Below are 27,923 nucleotides of genomic sequence, written 5' to 3' on the forward strand. Positions count from 1 at the left end.
AAGATTTATCTTGAAGACGGCTCTCTCACATGGTTGAAAGCTAATGCCATTGTCTCCTGAAAGCTCATCTGAGGCTGAGGGTTGCAGGTTGGAGGGAGCTCTATTTCCTTTCACATGAGCCTTTCCATGGCCTCCGTCAGCTTCTTTATGGCATAGGGACTGAATTCCAGGAGGCAGTGTTCCAAGAGGACCGGATAAAGTTGTATAGCCTTTTATGTACCAGTTTTGGACGTCTTATAGAGTGACTTTCCTGGTAGCTACAGCCCTGCCATATGTAAGGGAAAGGAACATACATTCTCACAGGGAAGAGTATTGTGACATGGAAAATAAAACCTGCTACATAACTGAAATTTAGATATGCTCTTTATCTATGCCCCTTTGCCTTCTATATACTGCCTTCTTTTTCCTCTGTTAAGACAATCTTTCTCCAGCTGACAGCTGGGTGTTACCATACTTAGTCTGTTGAAGAATTAAAAGGAATTCTTCTCCATCAGCTTGAGCCAGAAGAACTGCAGGCAAAGACTCTATCTGGCTTTGTTGCAGTGATGAACCAATTCATAGACTAATTTCTGGTCAAGTGGATTGGGGAATAAGGGCTCAAAAGGCAGGGTTCGAATTTGGACAGTACTCATGAGAAACATAATTAGGAAAGATTGTCCCCACTCTCACCAGATATGGGTTACATTCAGGTCAAACAACATAAAGAATGTCCACTAAAAGTTTTGATGACAGAAAAGGGTCTTTGGCATTTTGCTACCTACCTTTCACTTTCTATTGCATACTCATTTGTGTATTCACTCAAGGATTTGTACTTACACTCTCTGACAGGCGATGTTCTACACCAGTGATTCTCAAAGGGTGATCTAGGGATCCCTTGGGGTTCCTCCTCCTTTCATGGGGTCCAAGAGGTCAAATCTATTTTCATAGTAACTCTAACATATGCTTTGCTTTTTTCACTCTGATTTTTATAAGGGTGTACAGTGAAGTCTTCCAGAGGCTACATGACATGTGGTATCACAACAGTAAAGAGATTTCCTGCTGTCTTCTCTTAAGCCAGACACTGAAGGCATTTATAAAAACACAAACCATGGCCTCTCTCATCACTGAATTTTTCTTTATTTTAGAAAATATTTACTTTATTTAAAATATGCTATTTGTGTTAATAAGCAACAAGTTTATTACCAGGTCTACTTAATATGCACTATTAAAATTACTCAAATTTAGTTTCTAACATGATAAACACTGATAGTTGTAACCCACATTATCAAGGTCTTTAAAGAATTAAACAAAAATTTTAAGAATGTAAAGTCCTGTGAGAAAAATGAGAACCTGCATGTAAGTTGAAATGTGGTATCCAACAAAGTAAACGAAGCCTCTGCTTTCTGAGCACAGAAGAGATGACAGCCTACTTCAAGGAGGATTACAAGATTTATCGTGCTGGACCATAATTATCTATCTATGGTCAAGTCCTCCACAAAACTCTAAGTTTCGAGAGGGCAGAGACTATATATTATTTTCAGAAAAAAATTCAAAAATTATAGTTATTTTTCAAAAGAAATACAAAAGTATTCCATTTTATGTATTCATGAACTCCATTGAAAGATGAAATTTTTCTTACTAATTTACTTCTAAGGTGGCAATAAAAATTGAGAAGTTATCAGTTTTAAAGAACTCATTAAAATCTTGGGTTTATCAGAAACTGATATCTATTATCTAAAGTGACATATAAATGTTCATGATGTCTGTATTGAAGAATTCACATTCAGAAAAATGGTATTATGTTAGGTGCATTTTAGTAATTTGGGATTATCATAAATCTGCAAAGAAAACATTAGCTACTTTTCTTTTAATATTATTAGTTGTAGAGATGGGTCTCACTGTGTTGTCCTGGCTGGTCTCAAACTGTTGGCCTCACGCAATCCTCCCACCTCAGCCTCCCATAGCTCTGAGATTATAGGCATGAGCCACTGGGTCAGGCCCAGTTTTCTAATCTTGTGTTAATTTTCCTGCTACTGAGTGTACATGGTACATGCTTCATAAATTTTGAGCTTGATTTTTTTAGGTTAGATGCAGACTGTAACATAGAAATGCAATTTAGAATTGCTTGAGCACTGTTTTTCATCACCAGTCTGGGATCACCAATTTATTTTATTGGGTAATGATTTTGGAGTCTTTATAAAGCCACACTAAAATCCTAGAGGTGAAGTCTTAGGCCCTCTTAGAATGACAAATGTTTATTTGCTACCATGCCAAGATGCATGCAATTATACAGGGTACCTGGAAATTATCACCCTTCTCTAGTGCAGTGATTACCTAATTTAGCTGATATGAATCATTACCGAGCTTTTTTAAAATTCAGATTCCCACACCTAACCTAGACCTTATAAATCAGAATCCAGCTTCTACTATTTACTGAATGTCAAATGTTTGATATCTCAAAGCTGAACAAACAAACAAATGAAAACTAGGAAGAGCCCCTATATTTGCCTGCCTTTGCTTTGAAGCTCAGCCTATAAAACAAAGAGCACTATATAATACAAGTCATCAAAAGCTGCAAATATCCACCTTATATCCTGCCTATAAGTCTCCAACTTCCTTTATGTCTTAAGAAAAGTCTAGACATAGCTCAACAGTGTCTAAGAAAATCTATGCAAGCAAACTTCAGATATATTGCAGATTTGGTTCCAGACTACCACAATAAACAAATATTTCAATAAAGCAAGTCATACAAAAATTTTGGTTTCACAAAGCAAATAAAAGTTATGTTTATACTACTCTATAGTCTATCAAGTGAGCAATAGCATTTCATATAAAAAACAATATGGGCCCGGCATAATGGCTCATGTCTGTAATCCTAACACTTTGGGAGGCTGAAGCAGAAGGATCACTTGAGCCTAGGAATTCAAGACCAGCCTTGCAAATGTAGTGAGACCCTGTCACTCAAATTTTTTTTTTAATTAGTCAAGCATGCTTTTGTACATCTGTAGTCCCAGCTATTTTGGAGGCTGAGGTGGGAAGACTGCTTGAGACCTGCAGGCGGAGGCTGCAGTGAACCATGATGGCATCACTGCACCCCAGCCTCCAGCCTGGGGGATAAAGTGAGACCCTGTCTCAAAAAAAAAAAAAAAAAAAAGCATATCTTAATTTAATGAAGTGTTATTGCAAAAAGTGATAACAATCATCTGAGCCTTCAAAGAATGATACTCTTTGCTGGTGGAAGGTCTTGCCTCCATGTTGATGGCTGCTGACTGATCAGGGTGGTGATTTCTGAAGGGTGAGGTGGCTGTGGCGATGTTTTGAAATAAGACCACAATGAAGTTTACCACATTAGTTGCCTCTTTCTTTTGTGAAAGATTTCTCTGTAGCATGTATTGCTGTTTGATAGCATTTTACCTACAGTAGAATTTCTTTCAAAACTGGAGGCAATCCTTTCAAAATCTGTTGCTGTTTTATAAACTAAGTTTATGGACTATCCCAAATTTTGTCATTCCAACAATGTTCACAGCATCTTCACTAGGGGTCCAGTTCATCCCAAGTACTTTCTTTGCACATCTGTAAGAAGCAACTTCTCATTGTTAAAGTTTTATCACGAGATTGCAGCAATTTAGTCACATCTTCAGGCTCTAGTTCTCATTCTAGCTCTCCTGCTATTTTTACCACATCTACAGTTACATTCTGGATTGAAGTTCTGAACCCCTCAAAGTCATTCATGAGGATTGGAATCCACTTCTTCCAAACTCAGGTTAATGTTCATGTTTTGACCTTCTTTCATGAATCATGAATGTTCTTAATGACATCTAGAATGGCAAATCCTTTTTAAAAGGTTTTCAAATTACTCTGCCCAGCTCCATCAGAGGAAACACTACATATGCAGCTATAGTCTTATGAAATATATTTCTTAAATAACAAGACTCGAAAGCCAAATTTACTACTTGATCCATGAGCTTCAGAATGGATGTTAACAAGCATGAAAACAACATTACTGTGCTTTTATATCTCCATGACAGCTCGGGTGACTAGGTGCTTTGTCAATGAATAGTATATTTTGAAAGGAATCCTTTTTTTTTTTTTTTTTTTTTTTGAGATGGAGTTTTGCTCTTGTTACCCAGGCTGGAGTGCAATGGCACGATCTTGGCTCACCGCGACCTCCGCCTCCTGGGTTCAAGCAATTCTCCTGCCTCAGCCTCCCAAGTAGCTGGGATTACAGGTGCGCGCCGTGATGCCCAGCTAATTTTTTGTATTTTTAGTAGAGATAGGGTTTCACCATGTTGAACAGGATGGTCTCCATCTCTTGACCTTGTGATCCACCTGCCTCGGCCTCCCAAAGTGCTGGGATTATAGGTGTGAGCCAGTGTGCCTGGCCAGGAATCCCTTTTATTTTGTTTTTTTTTTTTGAGCAGTAGTCTCAACAATTGGCTTAAAATATGGGAGGCTGAGGTGAGAGTATCATGACCTCAAGAGATTGAGACCATCCTGGCCAACATGGTGAAACCCTGTCTCTACTAAAAATACAAAAAAAAAAAAAAAAAAAAGAAAAGCCAGGCATGGTGGCAGGTGCCTGTAATCCCAGCTACTAGGGAGGCTGAAGCTGGAGAATCATTTGAACCTGGGAGGTGGGGGTTGCAGTGAGCCAAGATCACACCACTTTACTCCAGCCTGGAAGACAGAGGGAGACTCTGTCTCAAAAAAATAAAAAAATAAAAAAAATTCAGTTAAGTCATTCTGTAAACTGATGTGCTGTCATCCAGGCTTTGTTGTTCCATTTGTAAAACACAGGCAGAATGTATTTAATATTTTTAACGGCCCTAGGATTTTTGGAATGGCAAATGAACATTGGATTCAACTTAAAGTCACCAATAACAAGAGGATCAGCCTGTCCTTTGAAGCTTTAAAGCCAGACATTGACTTTTCCCCTTGAGCTATGGAAATCCTAGATGACACATTCCACTATAAAGATGTTTCATCTACATTGAAAATCTGTTGTTAGCATGACAACCTTCATTAGTAATTTTAGTTGGACCTTCTAGATAACTTTCTGTAGCCTCTACAACAGCACTTGCAGCTTCATCTGGTACTTTGATGTTATGAGGATGACTCTGTCCTTAAACCTCATGAACTAACCTCTGCTGCCTTCAGACTTTTCTTCTGCAATTTTTTCACCTCTCTCAGTCTTCAAGGAATTGAAGAGGGTTAGGGTCTTGCTCTGGTCTAGGCATTAGTTCCTAAGGGAAGGTTGTGGCTGGTTTGATCTACCCAGACCACTCAAACTTACTTCATAGCAGCAAGAAGCTTGTTTTACTTTATCATTCATGTGTTCACTGGAGGAGCACTTCTTAATTTCCTTCAAGAGCTTTTCCTTCACACTCACAACTTGACCAACTGGCACATAAGGCCTAGATTTCAGCTTAATTTAGCTTTTGACATGCTTTCCTCAGTAAACTTAATCATTTCTAGTTTGTTTGGTCAGCATCTCCCTCTGTTACCCAGACTGGAGTGCAGTGGCATAATCCTGGCTCACTGCAACCTCTGCCTCCCAGGTAGCTGGGATTACAGGCACCTGGCAGCACAACTTGGCTATTTTTTGCTATTTTTAATAGAGATGGGGTTTCACCATGTTGGTCAGGCTAGTCTTGACCTACTGACCTCAAGTGATCCACCTGCCTTGGCCTCCCAAAGCGCTGGGGTTACTCTAGCTTTTAACTTAAAGTGAGAGATATGCAACCCTTCTTTTCACTAGAGCACTAAATGGTCATTGTAGAGTTTTCACTGGCCTAATTTAATACTGTGGTGTCTCAGAGAATAGGGAGGCAGAGGAGAGGGAAAGAGGGGAACTCTCAGTGGAGCAGTCAGAACACACACAATTAAGCTTAATAAAGTGAAGCCCAATAAAATGAAGTGTGTCTGTATTTATATTTTCTTTCTCCACAAAAAATTTCCCTAGGGGTTTTATGCATGTGTGAAAAAGGTAGGCAGTGGGGAAGAAAAGAGGAGAGAGAATATTGAGTTACTGCAGGATCAACTTTGTTCCATGAACTTTGTCGGGGCCTTTACTTACTCGCCCTTGCTGCCATTCACCAGCAAATCTCAGTTCCTAGAAGGTTGAGAATTAGTACAGCTTTGAGGACTGGCTCTAGTAAGGCAGATGTTTGAGGATGAAAGAAACTCCTCAGAGATGTTTGAGGCAATCACATGAGACAGCTGGACTAAGTGCCTGGCAGCAGCAAGGTCACAAGGACTTAGGTGAGAGGGCATTATGTAATAAGAGATCTGACTGTACATAATAGGGCCTCCACTAAGTAGCATGGATACTAACAACATAACCTACTGCCAGAAAAGAGAATGAGCAGGACCTCAGGGGAGAAAGCCCTTCAAGCAGCCAAGTGTGGTTCAGGGTAAGTACTCCCTATCACTGGAAGGATCAGGAAACAAAAGGCCAGCTGCCCGGGATAGAAAATTAACCTTAACAGATTAATTAAATACTAGAAGCAGGTAAAGGAGACAGGGAAGGGCTACACGAAGGCTCACATTTTGACCTAGCACTTTAGCCTAACTGGCAGCAAAGATTCAAAGTGAGGTACTCGCTGACTTTGAGACTTGACAGGTCCACTGCATTTTTATTCTCTCAAGATAGTAGAAGTGAGTGGCCTGACTTTATTCTGGCTTCTGTTAACTAGTTCTGGAGATAAACTAAGCCTGTCAGAAGAGCTGGTCTTCAGGTAAACAACAGGAGAAAGTCGGCTTGGCTGTGAAGCGTTATCACGTATTGTACTTTATTCATAACAAATAAATTGATTTTTCATGACCAATGATCAATTAGTATGAGCCGAAAGAGGTCGATATTGTTGGAATTATAGAGATTTAAGGTGTCTTTCAGGTGTAAGCAATGTTTCTTCTGGGTAGAGGGAACAACAATTAATGAGGAAAATGAAAACTAGCTGGGTGCGGCGGCGCACGCCTGTAATTACAGCACTTTGGGAGGCCAAAGGGGGCAGATTACCTGAGATCAAGAGTTCAAGACAACCTGGCCAACATAGTGAAACCGTGTATTTACTTTAAAAAAAAAAAAAAACACAAAAAAACCCACAAAAAACAACTTTAGCCGGATGTGGTGACATGCACCTGTAGTCCAAGCTACTCAGGAGGCTGAGGCAGAATCGCTTGAACCTGGGAGGTGGAGGTTGCAGTGAGCCGAGATCATGCCATTGCACTCCAGCCTGGGTGATAGAGTGAGACTCCATCCCCCACCCCCACCCCTAAAAAGGCAATTAAAATGGCATCAGTGAGTGCCATCAGAGGCTACAATTTTTTTGTACTGATATAAATACATCTTTAAAAAATGATTGAGTATACAAAAGTGTCTGAAAAGGATAAGATAAGAAATAGGAGCTCACAAAGGGACAATAAAAGTATTGAAAAACTAAAAGGATCTCTCAGTTTCAGTCCAACTATGAGACTAGGACACTCTAAAACACTTTAAAAATTTCTAGATGCCCAGAGATTTCTTTGTTTTAGATTGTATTTTTCTTTTTTTTCTTTAAAGCTAAAGGTGAAATGCTGTTGCGTTACAATTTTGTTCACTGGAAGCAAAATTGACCAAAAGAAACTGTCCCTAAATTGAAGTTCAAAGTTGGAACCTCATGAAAAGACAGCCTTTATAAATGATCAAGTTGGCATGTCAGGGTAAAAGACAGAAATGTAAGATTAGGCAAAGCAGAATTTTCTCTGCTGTGATTGCCCTTGCTCTTGAGAACTCATTCTTTCCCTTTGACTATTAGCCCATGGCAGTTGACTGAACTGGGGAGGTCAGCTTCCCAGCTGCCCAAGTCTCAGGAAGAAAAGACAGAAACACGTAACCTGAAATGACACAGCCGCTGATGCAGCTTGTTGCTCTGCTTGCTTATATTTTGAAGTATATCATGTGAGCTGAATTGCAAAGAATAGCATTCGACAGGGTGAAGGGTTGCATGCTCTGAAGAGACGGCAAGACTCTTGGTAAGGCAAAAGTCTGAAGGACAAGTGCCTTTAGCATCAACTGAAAGTCTTACTGTATAATATGTCCTCAACAAAATTGGACAGTGCTGCGTAGTCAAGAGAGGGATAGCAAACTGAAAGAGCTGATTTTGTGGTGTTGCTATCTAGCTAGACTACTTAGGAATTATTTCTGATGACTTTAATTTCAATAAAGCAAGACTAATTCCTTTATCCACATTTCCATCTATACCTTAGCTGGATGTTTGGGGATGGAACAGTCCAATAGTAAAATGGAAGTAGATTCTTTCTTATGTGGCCTCAAGGAAACATTGTGTATCAGTATGGGACTGGATAACTAGCTATCTACTATCTAGTTACTTTATATATTTGAGCATAAATTTAACAATCAATGATACTGATTTAAGAGACTGATTTTGTCAACCAAATAACATTTTGCAGGTAGGTAAAAAATAAAAACTAGAAATAATTCTGCCTGGCTAATACACTCATCCTGTTGCCCAGACTGGAGTGCAGTGCAGTGACATGTTTATAGCTCACCACAGCCTTGAACTCCTGGGCTTAAGCAATCCTCCTGCCTCAAGGTAGTTAGGACTACAGGCATGCCATGAGGTCCAGCCATTTTTTTTTTTTCTTTTTTTTTGTAAAGACTAAGATCTCACTATGTTTCTCAGGCTGGTCTTAAACTTCTGACCTCGAGCAATATTCCCTTTTTGGTTTCCCAAAGTGTTGGGAATACAGGTATGAGCCACCATGCTCAGCAAACACAATAGTTAACACAGTATTTTTCCTCCAGAAATTACTCAAGAAATTTTCATTTAAACTGTAGCTCAATTTGCTCATTTTCCAAATGAATGTAATAATTTCCTCTATATAATACAGCGCTTCTGCTTTCACAAAATGATATTAATATATGTAAAATCATTTTGAAAAATGAAATGAAACATTTTTATTAATACTTTCCTATTCCATTTAACATTTATCCCATGCCTGCTGTGTACCAAGTACTCTGCTCACCTATTTACTAGAGTGGTTTGGATATGATCTCTACTTCAAAGAAAGATAATCTGGCCAGGAGCGGTGGTTCACGCCTATAATCCCAGTACTTTGGGAGGCTGAGGCGGGTGGATCACCTGAGGTCAGGAGTTCATGACCAGCCTGACCAACACGGTGAACCCATCTCTACTAAAAATACAAAATTAGCCAGGCATGGTGGTGCATGACTGTAATCCCAGCTACTCGGGGGGCTAAGGCAGGAGAATCACTTAAACCTGGGAGGGGGAGGTTGCAGTAAGCCAAGATTGCACCATTGCACTCCAACCTGGGCAATAAGAGCAAAGCTCGTCTCAAAAAAAAAAAAAAAGGGGGTTGGGGCAGACAAAAAACGAAAGATAATCTTTTTCTCTTTAGTTTACTTATCCCTACTGAAGTTTTCAGGTTTTCATTGCCCCATTGATTTAAACTATTTAAACAAAGATTGAAGGTCCTATACTTTGAACTTATCTTGTATTTTTCTTTGCTTGAAACTTTGGTTCTCTGCTTTTTAACCTCTGATCGGACTGGGAATAGGTCATAATCACATGGGAGTTTCTTTCAAGCTGCAATCTCTTCTACGATTCTACAATATCTCCCACAAGTTCTACTCAATTACTATAATGACTGCAATATGAGTAGCTGTCATTTACAGATGTGTTTCCTTCAGGTGTGTTTGAGGGCGGTCAAAATAGCAGAGTTCCTCGTTCCAGATATATCCTTGTTTCATGGTTAGAATGCACTTCGCTTTCATTATGCACTATACACCTCCATCATTATGTGCTATCATAGGAAATCTATTTATTCTTTGTCGGCACCATTAGAAAGACTTCATAAACTATGTGAAAGTGCTTTCTTTTAAGCAGAAATTTTAAATGATGTTTCATAGCATAAAGTGATGAAATACATATTTAAAATTTTTCCAACCCTGAATTCATTAGTTTCACCAAGTGCTGCCAGCCTCCTTCTTACTCCTTTTCTTGTTTAGCTTTAGACCCCAAATTAACTTCTCCAGAGCTCCCTACAATGTATCTTGTTTCTTGAGGAGGAAGAAAGAAAGAAATAGAGAGAGAGAGGGGGAGAGAGAGAGAGAGAGACAGAGAGGGAAGGAGGGAGGAAGGAATAAAAAAGGAAGGAAGGAAGAAAAAGGAAGGAAGGAAGGAAGGAGGGAAGGGAGGAAGAAAGGAGACCCCACCAAATTTCTGTAAAGGACACTTAATAAATAGTCATTACATTCCTTCAATAACTTTGCCATTAAGCTTCCATTGAGTTTGTGGCTAACATTTCAAAAATAATCTCAACTTTTTCTTTTTATTGCTGCTGAGTTGGGTGAGTCTTTCATTATGGCTAGATGAGGGACATAAAATCAGTGGTAAAGCCACAAATTACCAGAGAAAATTGAGAATATGAAATAAGAATGCAATCATATTTTCTTATTTATTATTAAAATTTAGGAATCTCTATTTAAATAATCTCTACTTATGAAGAGCAAAAATATTTTGCCTTTTGCACTATGAAAATTTTATTTTAAAGGCTATTCTGTTAAAGTTTTCTGTTTTAAAGTTTAGCTATATGGTTTTTGTTTTAAGAATTTATAATTCTTATTCTTGGAGGAAAAAGAGTTAATGTTATAAAATTTGTTTATATTAAAAATGTCCTTTTTGCATGTGACCTACATCATTGGTTTCTAGCTATGTTTTGTCCTTGTTCTTCATTCCTCATCTTTGAATTGCCACTGATTTCAAATCCCTGTCTCCAAAACAATATAATGACCATTCTATGTTTGTCTACCTTCAAAACATTCCCACTTTGTCCTAGATTTTATTAGCCTTCACATTTCCCTTAAAATGTCTCCTAAATGAACCACAGAGGATTCTCCGATAAATGCCTGGGACCAGGATTTGGGAATCATTACTCTATGTGACTGATTTCTCCCCAAACACTTTGATCGTTTAAAAATGATGGCCCTTGCCGAGAGCTCTAACGAGCAAACTCGTGCTTTGTGGTTTGTACGCAATGGAGGATTAAAAATGGGCTCGGAATTGGACTCCCTTTTTAGTCTTCCAAGGGGAACATTAGGGAGAGAGTTATTTTTTCAAAAATTAGTACTATTTTGGCAGCTTCCCTTGATTTGAATATGAAATCATGTTAAGAAGGTGGCCAGTGAAATGACTTTATCTTTTCTTTGTAGATGTCTGTAAACAGTGGAAATTTGAATATGTTTCTGTGGACTTTCTAGAGCCAAGGACCTAGCAGCCCCTCACCTACTAATAATAGCCGAGGTTGTTTTGTAGCTCCTTTCACTTAATGTCCAGAAAGATAAACATAGGGTTAAATAATAGCATGACTTTTTTTTTGATATGGTGGTAAAGCAAATGTAAACATTTCACTAATTGACTATTTCTTGGGGAAGTCTCATTTGTCCGTGTAAAATGCCTTCAAAGAACAAGAGGAAGTCACAGCCACAGGGAATTAGAGAAGGGCTAGAGTCCCCACTTTCCTTTGCCTTCTTCTTTAACCCTGACTATGTTTACAGCCCTTAGAAGGTGCATTGGGGAGTGAGTCATCAATCTGAAGCCTTAAGATCAGAAGGCTGTGGCCTCTACTTCAAAAAAGATATTGTTCGGATTAAGAATTCAGGGGTTCTTGTTGCGGTGAGCCGAGATCGCGCCATTGCACTCCAGCCTGGGTAACAAGAGTGAAACTCCGTCTCAAAAAAAAAAAAAAAAAAGAATTCAGGGGTTCTTTTGATGATAATACTAGCTAGTATCTATTGAACACTTGTGACACACTGTTTGCTCTTGAAAGCACTTTAGAAATATTAATCCATTTCATCACCCCACAACTCCAGGAGATAGAAGCTATCATTGTCTCCATTCTATAGATGAGGAGACTGAGACACAGAGATGTTAAACAACTTGCCCTAAGTCACAAAAATGAGTGGTGCATCTAGTCTTTGTTATCTACTAGTTACTACCTTTGTGATTTTGCAAAATTTATTTTCTGCCAAGTCATCCTTATAATTATTTTTGTATTCAACTTATATCGAAGGACCTGATAGAGAAGTGGGACTTTTAATGATGTAAATTGATGGGTGAAAGCTCTTATTTATCCAATTAGGTATAAGAATAGCCTGGTCCCTTTCTCTTTCTTTCAACCATTTGAAAAAAAAAAAAGTTTCTTCTTAAACTGATACATTACATTGAACTTAGAATCAACATTTATGTTTATGAAAGTTACACATGAAGTTAAGACATTATTCTAGAAAGTTTTTCATTAAATACCATTTCTTTGACTTCCCTTCCTGCGTATTCATCAATCCCCCTTCCTAGAGGCAACTGCCTTCAACAGCTTTGATTGTTTTTTCTTTTGTTTTTGTATTCACTTTCTTTTTAAAAAATATTATGCATACGCTGCTTTCCCTGATTTATCTGTTCTAGGCATTATGCACTTTCTGTTACTATAGTTTAATATCTCATTTGCACCTCACAGCTTCCTCCCTTCCTTCTATTGTTTCAGTATAGTTTTTCACAATTTTTAGTTCAATTACTAATTGACATTATTGTGATTTTTCTGAATATTTCCAACTATGTCAATAATTACACAAACATAAATTCCTTTGTATTCAATTTTCTTGCATGGAGTAAATGATTGCCTTCATTTTAAATTTGCTTATTTTTTTCATAATTATAGCTTTTTTTCCCAAAAATATTAGCAAATTTGCCAAATTCCTATCTTTTTGGCAAACACTGAAATATTAAATAATGTAGTGCCTCCTTTTAAAGAAAAGTTTCTTCCCGTTGTTCTCCATTTTCTTGCTTAATCCATCTTGGATTAAATGCTCTATTGGTCTAACACAGTACAGAACATAGAACCTCTTGTGGCTATGCTCCTAGGTTCCTGTGCTTAATTACTTTTTTTTTCCCCACTTTTTTTTTTTTTTGTAATGAATTCTTGCCTTGTTGCCCAGGCCAGAGTGCAATGGTGTGACTCAGATCACGGCAACTTCCGCCTCCCAGGTTCAAACGATTCTCCTGCCTCAGCCTCCCAAGTAGCTGGAATTACAGGCATGCACCACCATGCCTGGCTATTTTTGTTTGTTCGTTTGTTTTGTATCTTCAGTAGAGATGGGGTTTCACAGTGTTTGCCAGGCTAGTCTCCAATTCCTGATCTAGTGATCCGCCCACCTTGCCCTCCCAAAGTGCTGGGATTACAGGTGTGAGCCACCGCGCCCAGCCTTGATCTTTTTTTTCTACTCATGTCTTTACTTTTCCTGATATTTTTGGGTTAGTTCATTATTTCCCTCAAGAAATTTACTTGATTTTTTTAAAAATTGTATATTTTTACTTTCCTAATGCCGTTATCATTATTTCTGTTTTTGTGAATCCTATATTTTTTAAATCTTATAGTGCTAATAGTTTTTGTTTGTTTCCATTTGCTTCTTTTATTATATCTGCTTACTTTGGGTTTCTTTTTATGTTTGCCGATTTTGAGATTCTTATTTCATGTCACAACTTTTTCTAAAGACTATACGCTTCATGAGAGCAGAGAGTATTTTATTCAGCATTTGAAACAGTACATTGCTCATATGATTCAATGTTATTATTCATATAATAAATATTTCTTCAATTATTAATTGTAAGTTAGTAATGAATTTATTATAACTCATGCCTGCCTATTCACATTTTTTATAGACGCATTTAAAATGCTGTTTAAAATTTCCTTGTGTTTGGAGCAGGAACATTGAACTTTTTGACCGACAGTCTTTTCTAAATCAATCGGATGATGAAGCTGACTTTTCATTGAGGTTATCCAAATTTTAGTGTCTGCAGGACCTGGGAGCCATTCACATCTGCTAGAGAAGACTCCTGAAGTCTTCTGGATGAAGGGATATATTTTTGCCTCTGACATATCCAGGAGGTTGATTGAGGATGGGGACTAAAAGTCTTATTGCTAATAAGGTAGACTTTAATCCCCGAGTTTGCAGCCTCACACTCACCTCTTCCCTCTGCAATGACAAGTGACCTCGAGTCTAGACTCGAGAAGTTTCCTGGTTGCATCTTGTCTCCTGGAGGTTGAGGAGCTGTCACCTGACTATTTGCAATGGGTGAGTGAGTCTGGGAGCCTAGCTTTTCTGAATGATGGTTGTTATAGGCAGTCTTGACCATGTCTTCCATAGTACCAGGCAGTACCAAGTGATAAGCCTCTTGGATATTCTGTGGCAAAAGACAAATTTGTTAACTTCTTTGTCATTAATACTTTCATCCCCACAACTGCAAACACAGGATATAACTTCTTCTATTTTACAAAATCATCACAACACTTTCATCTTTTTATCTTCCAAAGATTTCTGAGACATATTATCAACTTTTGCTCACATTCACATTCTCTATGAGTTTGTAAAGTAACACTTTTGATTATTTTACTGTGATATCAATAGGATTTTCATAAGTAGGGGAGATTAAGAAAGATGATCAATTCACTACTTTCAACTAGAAATCTATCCTAACACCTTTACCTCAGCTGGTATAATATCTTTCATAGATCAATTACTGAACATTGTTTTCCAGTTTCAAGATTCAACAAATAAAAATTCATAACTATTTTTGAATGAATATGGGGTAAACACATACCTTTAGTCTACTCATCTCCCTGATTTCCAAAGCATTGCTATCATTATTTCACCTTAGATAATGTTCTAAATGGTTATAAAAATACTTTATCTGAAATATGATTAAAATAGAAAATAGGCACTTGATTATCAGTAAAATAACAGAGTAAAGGTGTCATAGATATTATTCCATGTCTTAGCCTACAAACAATACAACGTAAAGGATGGTGAGCTAACAGGTATATGTTGAATATCCACTTTGAGAGGCAGTAGGTACAGCATTTGAAAGCTTTGGGGACAGAATGCATGGGGTTTTTAATCAGATGAACCTGGCTAACCAATAGAATGTGACTCTTACAACCTTTGCAACATTTTCCCACTTGCCTTAGATTCATTATTGATGCAGTTGAGGCAATGATCATAACTACCACATAGCATTGACAGAACACGGTTCTTGTTAAACACCATTGACTCTAGAACAAAATAACCTGTGTTTGAATCCCACCTGTTACTTAATAGCTGATCTCAGTCTAGCTCAACTTCCTTCAACACTGGATTTAGGTGGTGTAGAGGAATTGATTTTGGTCTCTGAGTTGGTCAGATAATAAGATTTAGATTTACATAATGAGACTTAGGACATTAGGCCGATGCTAGAACAGCATAAGACTTAGGAATCATGGGAAGGAAAGATGTAGTTTGTGTGATGCAAATTATTGAAGGTCAGAGGCGAGACTGGAATAGGCAGAATTTGAAGTTGACCTCCTGGTGAATAAGCTTTTTCAAATAAAATGCTTTCAAATGTCTTAAAAGAAAATGGTTAGAATTTCTTTTCAAGAAAAGAAATAAATCATTTCAAAAGAGTTTGTAGAAATGAAAGAATTTCATAAATACGTTGGCTTAATGATAATTATCAATTTACTAGAATGTATTTACCCATTTACTAGAATATCAGCTGAAAGAGGAATAATACAGTTGGTATAGGGAAGATTATAATTATGAAGGCTTACCATGTGTTCTAAGGTGTGTATGTATAAATTTTTAAATTTATTTTGCAATCCTATGTGGTATAAGTACTGTACTTATACCTACACTCAAAACATGTCATATTTTGAGAAAATAGAAATACCATGGGTTAAATAATTCATTCAGAGGGTAAATGATAATAGAATATAAGACCGTCTAAAACAATAATACACATAAGTGTAATTCTATTAGAAGCAGAAATGTATCTATATCTATATTCATATCTACACCTTTCTATATTTTTATATCTTCTCCAAGAAACATTTCCAATCAAAAGGTCAGGTTTTTTTCCTTTAGAAGAGTAACCTAAGCCTCAAGTACTATATATGTGACAAAGGTCAAGGAACTAGTATCCAAATTAGTATCAGTTATTTCAATTATAGACTCATTGTTGGGGGTCATTTTAACAATTCAAACTTATTTCAGTAAAAATAGATGTCAGAGCTCCTAAGAGAAATTATGGAAGTCCACCTGGGAAAGGCTAGCAGCTGATTTGGTTTATATTTTAAAAAGAATGATGAATATGTTTCTAACAAGAGATCTTAGGGTAAAGCTATTGAAGGTTGTTGTGAATTCAGATAAATAATTGGTCACATCTATAAAGAGGTATAATACAAAGATTAAAAGAGCAATTCCAGTATGATGGTATACATTATGCTAAGTATTGCAGATTTAAAGATGAATAAACCATGCCCCTTGCCCTCAAGAGTCCCTTGATAAGACATCTGCTTTTCTTCATTTTTAAGAAATTGGTTGTATGTGATTCTTACTGTTATAACCTTGGGATGTGATAAGTTGTGAGACAAATTATTTATCAGGGAACTCTGATAGCTAAATCATAGCACAGCAATCAGATTAACAAGTTTTGGATCAATCTACTCATTCTTTTTTCTGTTTTCACCAGAAACTTCTGAGCTAACTCCCAATTCAGCTTCAAATAATATTTTTCAACTATACCAATTTACCTATCGAATTACCTCTTCAAATTATCTTTTAGAATACATCTAAGCAAGTTGTGCTAACCTGGAGGTAAATGAAGGACCCATCTTTTATAAAAATGTGCTGCCTTGAAGAATTTTTTTAACAGAAAAAAATGGCAGACTTTCTCTTATAAACCGTATGTTCTTACATTTCTGATATCTGGAATCAACAGCTTGCCAGAAACATTTCCAATCAAAAGCCAGACTAACCCATAAAGGTGTCCAAAGAAGTCTGTTCTGATTACTGAAGATGTTGAACTAGTCTTGACTTCAAACAGTAGATATTTCTACAGTTTAGTGGTATATGACAGCTCTATTCATTCCACAATGTCAAATTCTTTGGTTTTGGCCATTGGGTATTTATGCACTTCTGGCTGGGGAAGCAGAGAAGCCTAATTTGATTCTGGAGCCAAAAGTTTTTAGGCCCTGTTCCTTTGGAACTTGGACTGGAGGATGTTGGCACTGTATAAAGACTAGGACAGATCAAGTAGTCACACATAACTAACTGACTCAACAGAGCATATTCAGAGAGAAAGATCATGCCTACACATTGGATAACCATTCTCCAAGGCAGACTGACAACACCCTGAATTCAATCACCCTTAAATAAACACACACGGAAAGCACGGCTTTAACATACCTTCCGGCACAGCTCTCCAATGCTGCCTGATTGGTTTTAGTGCCATAGGCCAGGCTGCAGATGCAGCCATTACTGTTGTTCTTACTTATGTCTGTCTGCTGTCTGCTAACAAGCATTCATATGCTTTGGATCATTAAAGTCACAACCTCCTATGCCAATCTATTCCTCTCCACGGGTTTGCTGTAGATTAGAAAGAGAGATGCTATTTCTGCTTCTTTTTCTTTCCATTAAGACCTCCAGTCAGGGTTATTTCTGAGGTCTGAATATCATAGCTTGCACCCTTGCCCTCATTGAACATATAAATTGTGTTCCCATTAATCTTGTTCTTTTTGCCTGATTTATTTCCATTGCTGTGTATGTGCCTTTTCAATGCAAGACAAGTGATTTGTGCTGGAACTGCAACAGACAAAAGTGCTGTAACTTAAGCTGCTTCCTGATGCCACTGCTATCTATGAGAGGTCTGCTGTACTTACACCCACGGTAAATATCTTCTGACAGACTCCAGGTGGTCAGAATTTTCACAATCCAACCCATTTCAGTGTTAGAACTTGTCATGTGGGGCTCTGTAAATGCTTCCCTTTCATCTTACTCTTGGTGGCATGTTGGATACATTTGAACATACCTGTACAAGGCCACATGTGTCCACAGGTATAATAGAAGGTGGAGAAACACAAGTTTCTCTTTCAGGGAAGCACAGAGGATGGATATTATACAGAGAAAAAAAGAAAAAAATTGTCACTTGTAGTATTATGCAGGCTGCCCATCTAAACCCATCATTGCCTGGCACCTACACACTAAGGGCAAGAATCCAGCCAACTTGTGAGTGGGCACCATGCCATTTGAGCAGATGGGCATGGAAGTCGGCAGCCAGTAGACCATGTATGTGCATCAACGGTGGGTGTTGAGGGCACGATTCCCAGAGGAGAATGTCCTAACAGCTGTCTGGCCTGAGCCAACATACTTACGACCAAGGAAAAGTGCCATCCTTCAATCCTGCTGAGTTGGATTAACCTTCAGAACTAAATCTGCTTTTTCGGCAGCAGAAGGTGAGTTTAGGGTCTCTGAAAACCTCAAAGAATAAGTGAAGAAATGAAACTGGAAGGATACAATTATTCGCTATTGACTAAAGATGCTGAGGACATTCAATATACTTATTTTAAATCTTTGACTGAGAACCTGTTAATTCTTGAAAGAATGTTATCATCATTCAAACCTTGGCCTCCTTCAATGCTGTTAGAAGTGACCTTTCAAAACAGGCAGACCATTTTCAGTGAGTTAAGATTTTTCCACCTTTGCATTAAGAAATAGCAATGTATAAAGAAAGGTGTCAGTAGACTATTGACAGCTGACTGTGGTAGACATCTTTGTCAAACTTTACATATCATGGATTAAATTAGATATATTGTGGATCAGAGCTTTCACCAAAGAGAATTTCTTCTTCAGTGGTGGAACATACACTTGAAGAAGTAAGAAGTAAAGTTTGTATCTCAACCAAAGCCTTTCTCGGCAATGAAAGAAACATTTTATTTGAGACTGAAAATAAAGCCTGATTCTAATTTGTTAAGAATTTCCAGGCAGTTAAATATCATGAAATTAGATAGAAATTGTTCCTGCCCAACATAGCCAAATGGTGATTTGACAATGATTTGTTTTATTTGGTTAAGAATAGGTAGATAATTTTAATAATTCAAATTCTCAATAATTATTTTCTATTTTGCTTTCTTATGAGGGATTTGTGAGGTAGTTCTTGTATTGTTTTCTGTTATCTTAAATCTTTTTATTTTAAGTATAACATGTGACTTTTGTTGTGGAGAAAATATCAGTTTGGTTCAAGATTATCCATCTACATTTTCTTAATCTACTCACTAAGCGATTTCATTTTGTTTATATCAAGAGAGTGAGTGCTCATATTATGGGGAGTAAAAGAGATGAATAAGTTATTTTATCTGCTAATGGTGAGAATTATAGCTTTGGCTTTGATGAATTATATAATATCTTAGATCTAATACCATTAATAATATCATGAGTAGAATAAAATCTGTTTATATGCTATTTTGGTCCTGAGTTTCTCATTATATCAATTTAGAAATCCGTGGCTAAAAACTAGGTGATTCTACAGAGGGAAAAACAGGAAAATTATATTAACCGGCATCTCTGAGTTTCTTGACTGTGGTGGTTCTTATCCTAAAAGCTTATTTGAAGGCTAAAATTGTGGTATGTCCAGGTTCCATATGAATGACCCTTCTCAGTCTCAGAAAACTGTTAGAGAGAAGTGATCTACAAAAAATGATAGAGGAAAGCTAAAGGAAATGGTATTCAGCAATAAACAAGAAAATGTGTGTACTGTCTATAACTAATTTTTATTTAAATAGAAAGGTTATGATGCAGTTTGATTTTCTGGGTGGAACACATGTGTTTGGGACTAAATAAGCAGAGAAAGAATATTAAGGAGTTAGAATCATTTTAGCAGGCACTTCTCTTTGGCTATCTGGGATATAGGAAAATGTGGTTGAAGCTGACTTGTAACTCAGCTAGACTCACCCCAGGAGTGAGAGGCTGGTGGGCACTGCAGATGACACAAATGTTTACCAAAAAAAAAAAAAATTCTACACATTTTTTAAAAAACTGATACACTTTTATTTGTACTCAAGAAGGTTTTTGAATACTTTCCTTTTATTTTGTGTAGTGGATAAAAAACAAAATAAGAGAGTGTCACAGTTCTGACTGATAATATACAATCAAAAGAGGCTTAAGAAGAGCCCCACTCCTGAAAAAGAGAGAACATTTGCTTCTGGATGCTCACCATGGCAATTGAATGATATTGTGGACAGTTAGAGGAAAGTCGAAATGTGAAACAATTTACTTATCATACATTAATAAGGAACAAAACAGAAAAATTGGATCTTTCTTTGGTTTATGACATTTGCTCTCATTCAGATTATTAAAAGATGCATTTAGGTAGTGTTAGAATAATTGTGGGACATGAATAAATTTTACATGTGTTCATAAATAGTTAAAATTAGAAGATTAAATGTATGATACCAGTATAATCCTCCAATTTTAACTTACTTTTTTTTCCACACACAAAAACACACACACACATGGCTTTTAAAAAATAGCCACCATTTAGGTTGATGTCTATTATATCTAAACAACTAAATTGTTGTGAGTACAAAAATATTGGCCACATCTCCATACTCCACATTGCAAAAAAAAAGAAAAAAAAAAAAAACCTTCACTAACTGTCCTTAATTTCTGATTGTAATAGCTTTAAGAAATAGAACTTGGCAAAACATATGAAGATTTGAATGTAAGAATTGGGATATACCAAAAAAAACTTTTGAGAAACTGTAAAGATAAAAACTAAACTTAACCACAGATTTATTTCTGCTTTTCATCCAAGTATCCAGGGACGTTGCTAATGGGAGGTATGCCTCAGAAACGTACATGTCTGTGAAAAATGTTGGAACAAACTAATGCTTTTCTTCAAGTGATTTTATTTCAATTCTAAGCCACAAGATATAAACTTTCATCAAAAATGGTAATCTATTTAAAATCAGAGCTATGTGGAATGTTTCATGTTTATGTATAACTTTCATAGTAGACCCTCCTACACAAGGAAAATAATATGCCCAAATTCTGTTATTTTTACAGTATGTAATATATCACGTACTAATCCCACCCATCAGTTTCATATCCTTTAAATAGATAAAAATGAAAACAGAATGGAAGAAAAACTCAAGACACTTTGAAAAAGTGACTTTTTAATTCCTCTTTTCAGAGAAAAAGATATCTGAAAAACTTAATTATGATACATATTCTAATAAGAACATAGAGGAATTTGAAGGAAAATATGCATTATATATTCAGAATACTATCTTTTTCCATTTTGCTTTGCACAATTAGAAAACTAAGTACCTGGGAAGGGAAGAACAGAAGCAGAAATGGAGAAAGTGGTAGGTGGTGATAAATAAGGAAAAACACAGATTTTCAGTAATACTAGGTTCAAAAGCATCCAGGTCAGAAGAAATTTATATTTAAAGTTTTTTCAATGGCAGTTACAAATCATTCCTATTTGCTGGACATGATAATTCAATAGGAAAATAGTGCCATTGAAAAAAAGCACACACACAGTAAAAGATAAGGTCGGACTTTTTTTCTCCCCAAAAGAAGGGTTACCATCAGTTCAGTTCAAATATTTATTAGGAAAGCTTGATTCCTTAATATGCAAAATATTATAATAAAAATAATTTGAGACATAATTATGCTGCATAATAAACATAATAAACAGGTAAGAGAAACAGAATTGTCAGGGCTATTTTTTTCCTAAAATATTGCAAGTAAATTAAGAGGTAAAAATGTACAAAATTTTTCAAATGGGAATTTTAGCATGATATTGAAACCAACATTCCATCATTTATGACTATAAGAACTAGCAACATAAATGAAGCTGTGAACATTTAATTATGCAGTAGACATATATACATGTTCTGTTTAGAGGGAGGACCTATATACTACATAAAACATTTGGAAACAAAACAGAAGAGACATGCATAAAAATAATATATTAAAGCTTCTCAGAAGCTTTACAGAAATGCTTCTGTTTTAGAGAGAAAATCATTTATTGAAATAAAGTTGTATCAAGCTACTGCTAATATTACTTCTATTCAAGTTTTCAAATTTCAATAATTAATGAACAATTCCAGCAAAACCAAAAAGGATTGGCAATCAAATGTTGGAACCCTCCTTTGTCAACATTCTGAAACTTAATCTAAGCAATTTGAAGAATAAAATATACGGTTTAGAAATCAAATACATTTAAAAAGTTCTGAGATTGTTGAGGAAGAATTTAAACTACTGTTTAAAATGAAGTCTTCCCTGCAATACTGGTAGTAGAGATTTTATAACATAAACAAGTATATATATATATACGTACATATATACATGTGTGTATATATATATATGTATATATATATACATATATATACGTGTGTGTGTATATATATATATATTGTACTTCAGGTTCTGGGGTACATGTGCAGATCATGAAGGATTGTTGCATAGGTACATACATGGCAAGGTGGTTTGCTGCCTCCATCCTTTTTTCATCACCTACTATTAGAAATTACTAACATATGGATGTATTAACTGTGAAATGTTTTCTGAATAAAAATAAATGATTCATAGGGACATCTAATGTTTTAAACTGGGATATTTCTCAAGAGCACATCCCATAATAATTTGTATAATTGTCAGATAATAATAATAAGCTATTAGTCAATATCTATATAAGTACTATATCATTTTCCATTATTTATACTATGGCTTTGGAGAGAATTTTTTCCCTTCAATCTTACCTCACAAGATTTTGGTTGACCCCGTTTTCTTTATAATTATTTTTTTAATTAAGCATATTATGTAAAGGCAACCTGAAATGTACTAACTTTTCCTGATATCCATGTGAAGCAATTAAGCCATTTTGGATCCAGAATTTCCTAAATCGTAAGTCTCAGTCAACATAATCTGATTTGGAATAATCACATATATCTTGGCCTAATGCTTTACTGAGAACAACATTAGAGCAAAAGACAGGTGATGAAAGTCCCCTTTTTTCAATATCTTCATAACCTGGTTGAAAATGATAGATTGGCTAGTTTATTGATTTAGGAATGATCAGCAATATTACTTCCCTTAAAGGAGTATTAAGATGATTCATAACAAATTTGAAACCTGATTTCTAGCATCCTGTATAAATGTGTACAGATTCATAAGTTTGGCTCTAAATTTCTACCTTAGAAATATCCTTTTATGTACTCAGAGGGCCTCAACTTTGTAGTTCCCCAAGAATTTAGTGACTGCCTATATACACACACACACACATACATTGCTGGAGAAACAATAAAGTGTCATAGCTAAGCTTTTACTTAGGTCTGGGTTAAAATACCACCTATGCCTTTTATTAGCTATGGATTTTCAAAGTTACTTAAACTGTCTGTATTTATACTTCAATATTTATAAAAAAAGGGTTAATATTATTAACCCCTTAAGGTTTGGGTGATAATTAAACATGCTAATAAATGCAAAACATATAGAACCATGCCTGGCAGACAACAAGTACTCAATAAAGGTTAGCAGATAATATTATCTTCGTATAATTTTTACTTTGCTTTCTTATTTGTACCATGGACTCCATGGGCCCCTTCAAGGGTGAAATAAGTATGTATTGAGTTTCCATTTTGATTCTTCTCATTTAAACTTGTTACCCAAACTTCAGTCATTCACTGATTATGTTTGTGAGTTTTTTCCATATTTCATACCATAAATTGCTTATTTAATTATATTATTTAAACTTAAATAGGTTTGTTTTGAAACAAAATATATTCATATCACTGGTAAATGGTTTTGATGTGATACATTTTTCTATGAAACCTTAGGATTTTATAAATCATTACCATGAAAACACTCATCAGCTAAAATAATCTCTCATGCCCCTAACAATAGATACACCACACATTTCCAAACATTGCCTTAAATAAAAGCTTTCTGTAGGTGAGTGGAGGGAATATTTAGAGGCAAGTGGGTCACCATAGCCATCAGAATCAGTAGTGATCAGAAGAAAGAGGGCATGGAGTTAGCCATAGAAGAAATGGTCCAACTAACAGTAAATGGCCAATATTGTGGAGACTTTTACTTGCTGCTCTTCTAACACTTAAAACTTGAGGTACTTCACTTTTTAGGAGAATTGCTTTTGCCCTAAGACTGGAAATCTAGTGGGGTTTTAAGGAAACAGAACAAGAAAACTCTTTCCATCTTGGAACTCTTCCACCCTTGTAAGTTAAATATACGACATATGTATGAAATTTGCAGTGGAGAGTATAAATCTTAGTATAATGAGTAGTAATTAAGAGTAGTGCATTCTAAATGTATAGCAAGATAAAATAAATTTCTGTTTTTTGAAGAGGTTTAGATACCAAATGCATATATACTTCTACTCCTGAGAAGAAGCTGAAGTATCAGTGAATAATTAATAAATGTGAATTTTAGGTTTCTAGGATCACTCCCATTAACTAAGTATTCTGCTCTCAGTTTCCTTATGCATAAGACCTTTCATTTAAATGTTAACTGAGTATCAACTATGGGTACCATATTTGAGGTAATTCTAGCAGCTGCAAAATTCTCTAAAATAGATGAGGGTTCCAAAAAATAGAAGCTTATTTCTCACTTATGTAAGAGTTAGATGCAAGTTTTCTGCAGGAACTCCCTCTGCAACTTTTCTCTTAAGTATAAAATTATTCCACAATAAAAATTTACTAAAGAAAACAAAGTGAGCTTTACTGGCTTATGTTTGTTTTTTCCACATGGTGGTTCAGAGCCCAAACTCCTTCCATCTTGCATCTTCATCCCACTGTAGAACCTTGTTCATGGAGGGGAAGTACTCCCTGGTTCATAGCCTTAGCCAGGGAATGGCTGGCATTGTTTCTGTTCACATCCATTGGTCTGAACTGGTCACACAGCCACTCCTAACTGCAAGGCAGGCTGAGAAATGTAGCATCCAGAAAAGAGGATACAATTTTGGTGACCAGCCAGTCTGCCATTCAGTCCTCGCTCTCCTTCACCATATAGCCATTTACACCTGTTTTCTAATACCTAGCAATCCATCCATCCACCCCCACCAAAGGACACAGCCCGAAGTCCCATCCAGTTATAGCATCAAGCTCAAATTTCAGAATCTCTGGTGATAAACGGCTCTCTCTCTAAGGTCCAGGTTTTGGGGGAGGAGTAGGGAGACAGCACAGGTAAGTGATTTAGAGCTTGAGACAAAAGCTCTCTCCCACTTTCCCCACCACATCCAATAGATAACAATGGAGCAAGATACCTGGAAAAAACAAACAAACAAAAACCCTTCTCATTAGTAAAAGGAAAAAAAGGTAAACAGCCAACAGTCACTAGACCAGAACAATAATTAAATCCTACTGGTCAGGCTCTGTGAGACAACTTCCCTGGAAGTAGAGACAGTCCCTGACTCTCCTTTCTGGAATTCCCCATGGCCACTGTTCTCCAGGGCTTCTGGCCCTGCTTTCTGAAGTCTCTTCCTTCATTATCTTCCATAGGCCATCTGTGAAGTGAACATTGGAGAAAATTATCTCCTTAGAATTTTACTTTATTCATAATACAGTTTTCATAGAGTAAATGTGGGGCTCCAGGGTTGCATAGAGTCATGGATATTTTTAGGCCAGGATTCTGATATTATTTATTTACTTATTATTTTTTGGTAAAACAATTATCTCAAAATCTTCACAGACATTGATCTAATTCCTTCAGTCAGTTGCTTGTGCCAGTAACCAGAGCCAAGGACAATGAAGTCCTTTCCTAGACATAGTACTCAGGCCTGCTTTATTTCTTTAATTTCTTATACCCCTCTCTCTCTCTGTCTGTCTCTCTTTCATCCTCCTCTTGCCCCTTCTTGTTCCTTCCCTCTTTCTTTCTCTCCATGTAAATATGAAATAATATTAATGAGACTTTCTGATTAAATTATAAAGCAGTATAAGATTTGATTATAAATTCTCTTTCTCTTTTTGTTTTATTGTAGAATATGTCTATGATGCTTCTTTAGGGGAAAGAACATTAAGATTACTTTTCGTTTGTTCCAAAAGCACATAAAACAAGTGTGATTTTTAAATATTTAAACATATCTTGATAATAATAGAAGACATGACACTTAATAGAATGTTGATTCTGAAAAAGCTGAGCTCACATAATCAACAAAAAACATTTCAGGCCAGGCACAGTGGCTCATGCCTATAATCCCAGCACTTTGGGAGGCCGAGGCAAGTGGATCACGAGGTCGGGAGATCGAGACCATCTTGGCCAACATGGTGAAACCCCGTCTCTACTAAAAAATACAAAAATTAGCTGGGTGTGGTGGTGTGTGCCTGTAGTCCCAGCTACTTGGGAGGCTGTGACAGGAGAATTGCTTGAACCCAGGAGGCGGAGGTTGCAATGAGCCAAGACCACACCACTGCACTCCAGCCTGGCTCCTGGCAACAGGGCAAGCCTCTGTCTCCTGTCTCAAAAAAAAAAAAAAAAGGAAAAAAAAAGAAAAGAAAAGAAAAAAACATTTTAATCTCAAATATTTTGTCCTAGTTAGAAAATCACCCTGACACATAGAGGTGTGGAACAATGCTTTTATCATCCTTAGATTCTGGTGAAAAATTCAGATGAAGCACAGCAGCAATAGCTTGTTTCTACTCCACAATATATATGAGGTCTTTTCTGGAAAGTTTGAAGGTTGGTGGAGACCCAGTGGCCAAAAGGCCATTATCAGGAGTTATTTTTTTTTAATTTAATTTTTTTTTTTTTTTGAGATGGAGTTTCGCTCTTGTTACCCAGGCTGGAGTGCAATGGTGCAATCTTGGCTCACCTTTTTTTAAATTTTTAATGTTTTTTAGAATAGGGTCTCACTCTGTTGCCCAGTGTGGAGTGCAGTTGTGTGATCATAGCTAACTTCAGCCTCGAAATCCTGGCTCAAGTGATTATCCCACCTGAGCCTCTGGAGTAGCTAGGGACTGACTATAGGTATGTGCCACCATGCATAGCTAATTAAAAAAAATATTTTGGAGAGTTGGAGTCTCACTATGTTGCCCAGGCTAGAGCTCTTTTTAAATTTAATGTTCTATTTTTAATTATTAGTGGTACATAATGTGTGTGTGTGTGTGTGTGTGTGTGTGTGTGTGTGTGTGTATGTATGGGATATGTGCGATGTTTTGATACAGGCCTACAATGTATAATAATCAAATCAGGGTAATTGGGATATTCATTAACTCGAGCATTTATCATTTTGTACTTCGCATGTCCTCAGTCATATGGGGAGCAATGAAACAATTGATCTCATCAAGATAGAGAGTAGAATGATGATTACCAGAGCCTGGGAAGGGTAGAGGACTTCTTTATACTCATAAGCTTGGTGGTTGATGCTGGCTGTCTCCTGGAGCATCAGCCTTTCTATCCGTCGGAAACCTACAAGGCTTTCCAGGTGTTCACTCTGTAGGGGTGATTTGGGATTCCTCCAACATATTGACCAATAGTGAGGTTCTCAGATGACACAGGGGAATATACGACTTTTTTGTGTTCCAATCTTTGAAGTCATAGAGTGGAACTTCTGCTGTACTTTTTGGTTGAGGCAGGCATAAGATCTGCCCAGCTTCACATCAGACAACACAGACTCCATCATGTGAAGAAAGGGTTGTCAAGATTCCATGGTAAGCAGAGCATTGGGTTTGAGATGTGGTTGCAGCCAGCCATGTGAGCACACGTTTTATTCAAATTAGTCAAAGTCCGAAACATTTACTTCTCATTTTATAGTACAGTACTTAATTCACATGCTGAATGGCACTGAATATGGTTATTTTTATGTGTACCCTTACTAAACTCTATTAAGAAAAATAATGTAACAATATCAAATGTTAATATATTTGCAGATACCCCGACACAGAAGGAATCATTCACAGCATGTCTTGAAAGATGTAATTCCTCCATTGGAACAACTGGTGAGTGGTTAAGTCAATATATTCTTCATCTAATGATACAAAATAAATTACCGCAAAACAGTAACTTAGCACAGCATATGTTATTATCTCATGTTTCTGTG

General features: G+C 36.6%; 1 protein-coding gene across 4 annotated transcripts in view; it reads left to right on the forward strand.

Annotated features, from left to right (window-relative positions):
* The window catches only part of ARHGAP15 (Rho GTPase activating protein 15), a 637,215-nt gene that overhangs the window by 47,147 nt on the left and 562,145 nt on the right, over positions 1-27,923 (forward strand). For all 4 annotated transcript variants that reach the window (XM_032286210.1, XM_032286212.1, XM_032286217.1 and 1 more), the window contains exon 3: positions 27,754-27,822. In XM_032286210.1, coding sequence (XP_032142101.1) covers positions 27,754-27,822 — 69 coding nt within the window. The remainder of the gene's footprint in view (positions 1-27,753; positions 27,823-27,923) is intronic.

This window comes from Sapajus apella, unplaced genomic scaffold (assembly GCF_009761245.1).
Source record: "Sapajus apella isolate SASKATOON/1434 unplaced genomic scaffold, GSC_monkey_1.0 scaffold18, whole genome shotgun sequence".
Classification (NCBI taxonomy): domain Eukaryota; kingdom Metazoa; phylum Chordata; class Mammalia; order Primates; family Cebidae; genus Sapajus; species Sapajus apella.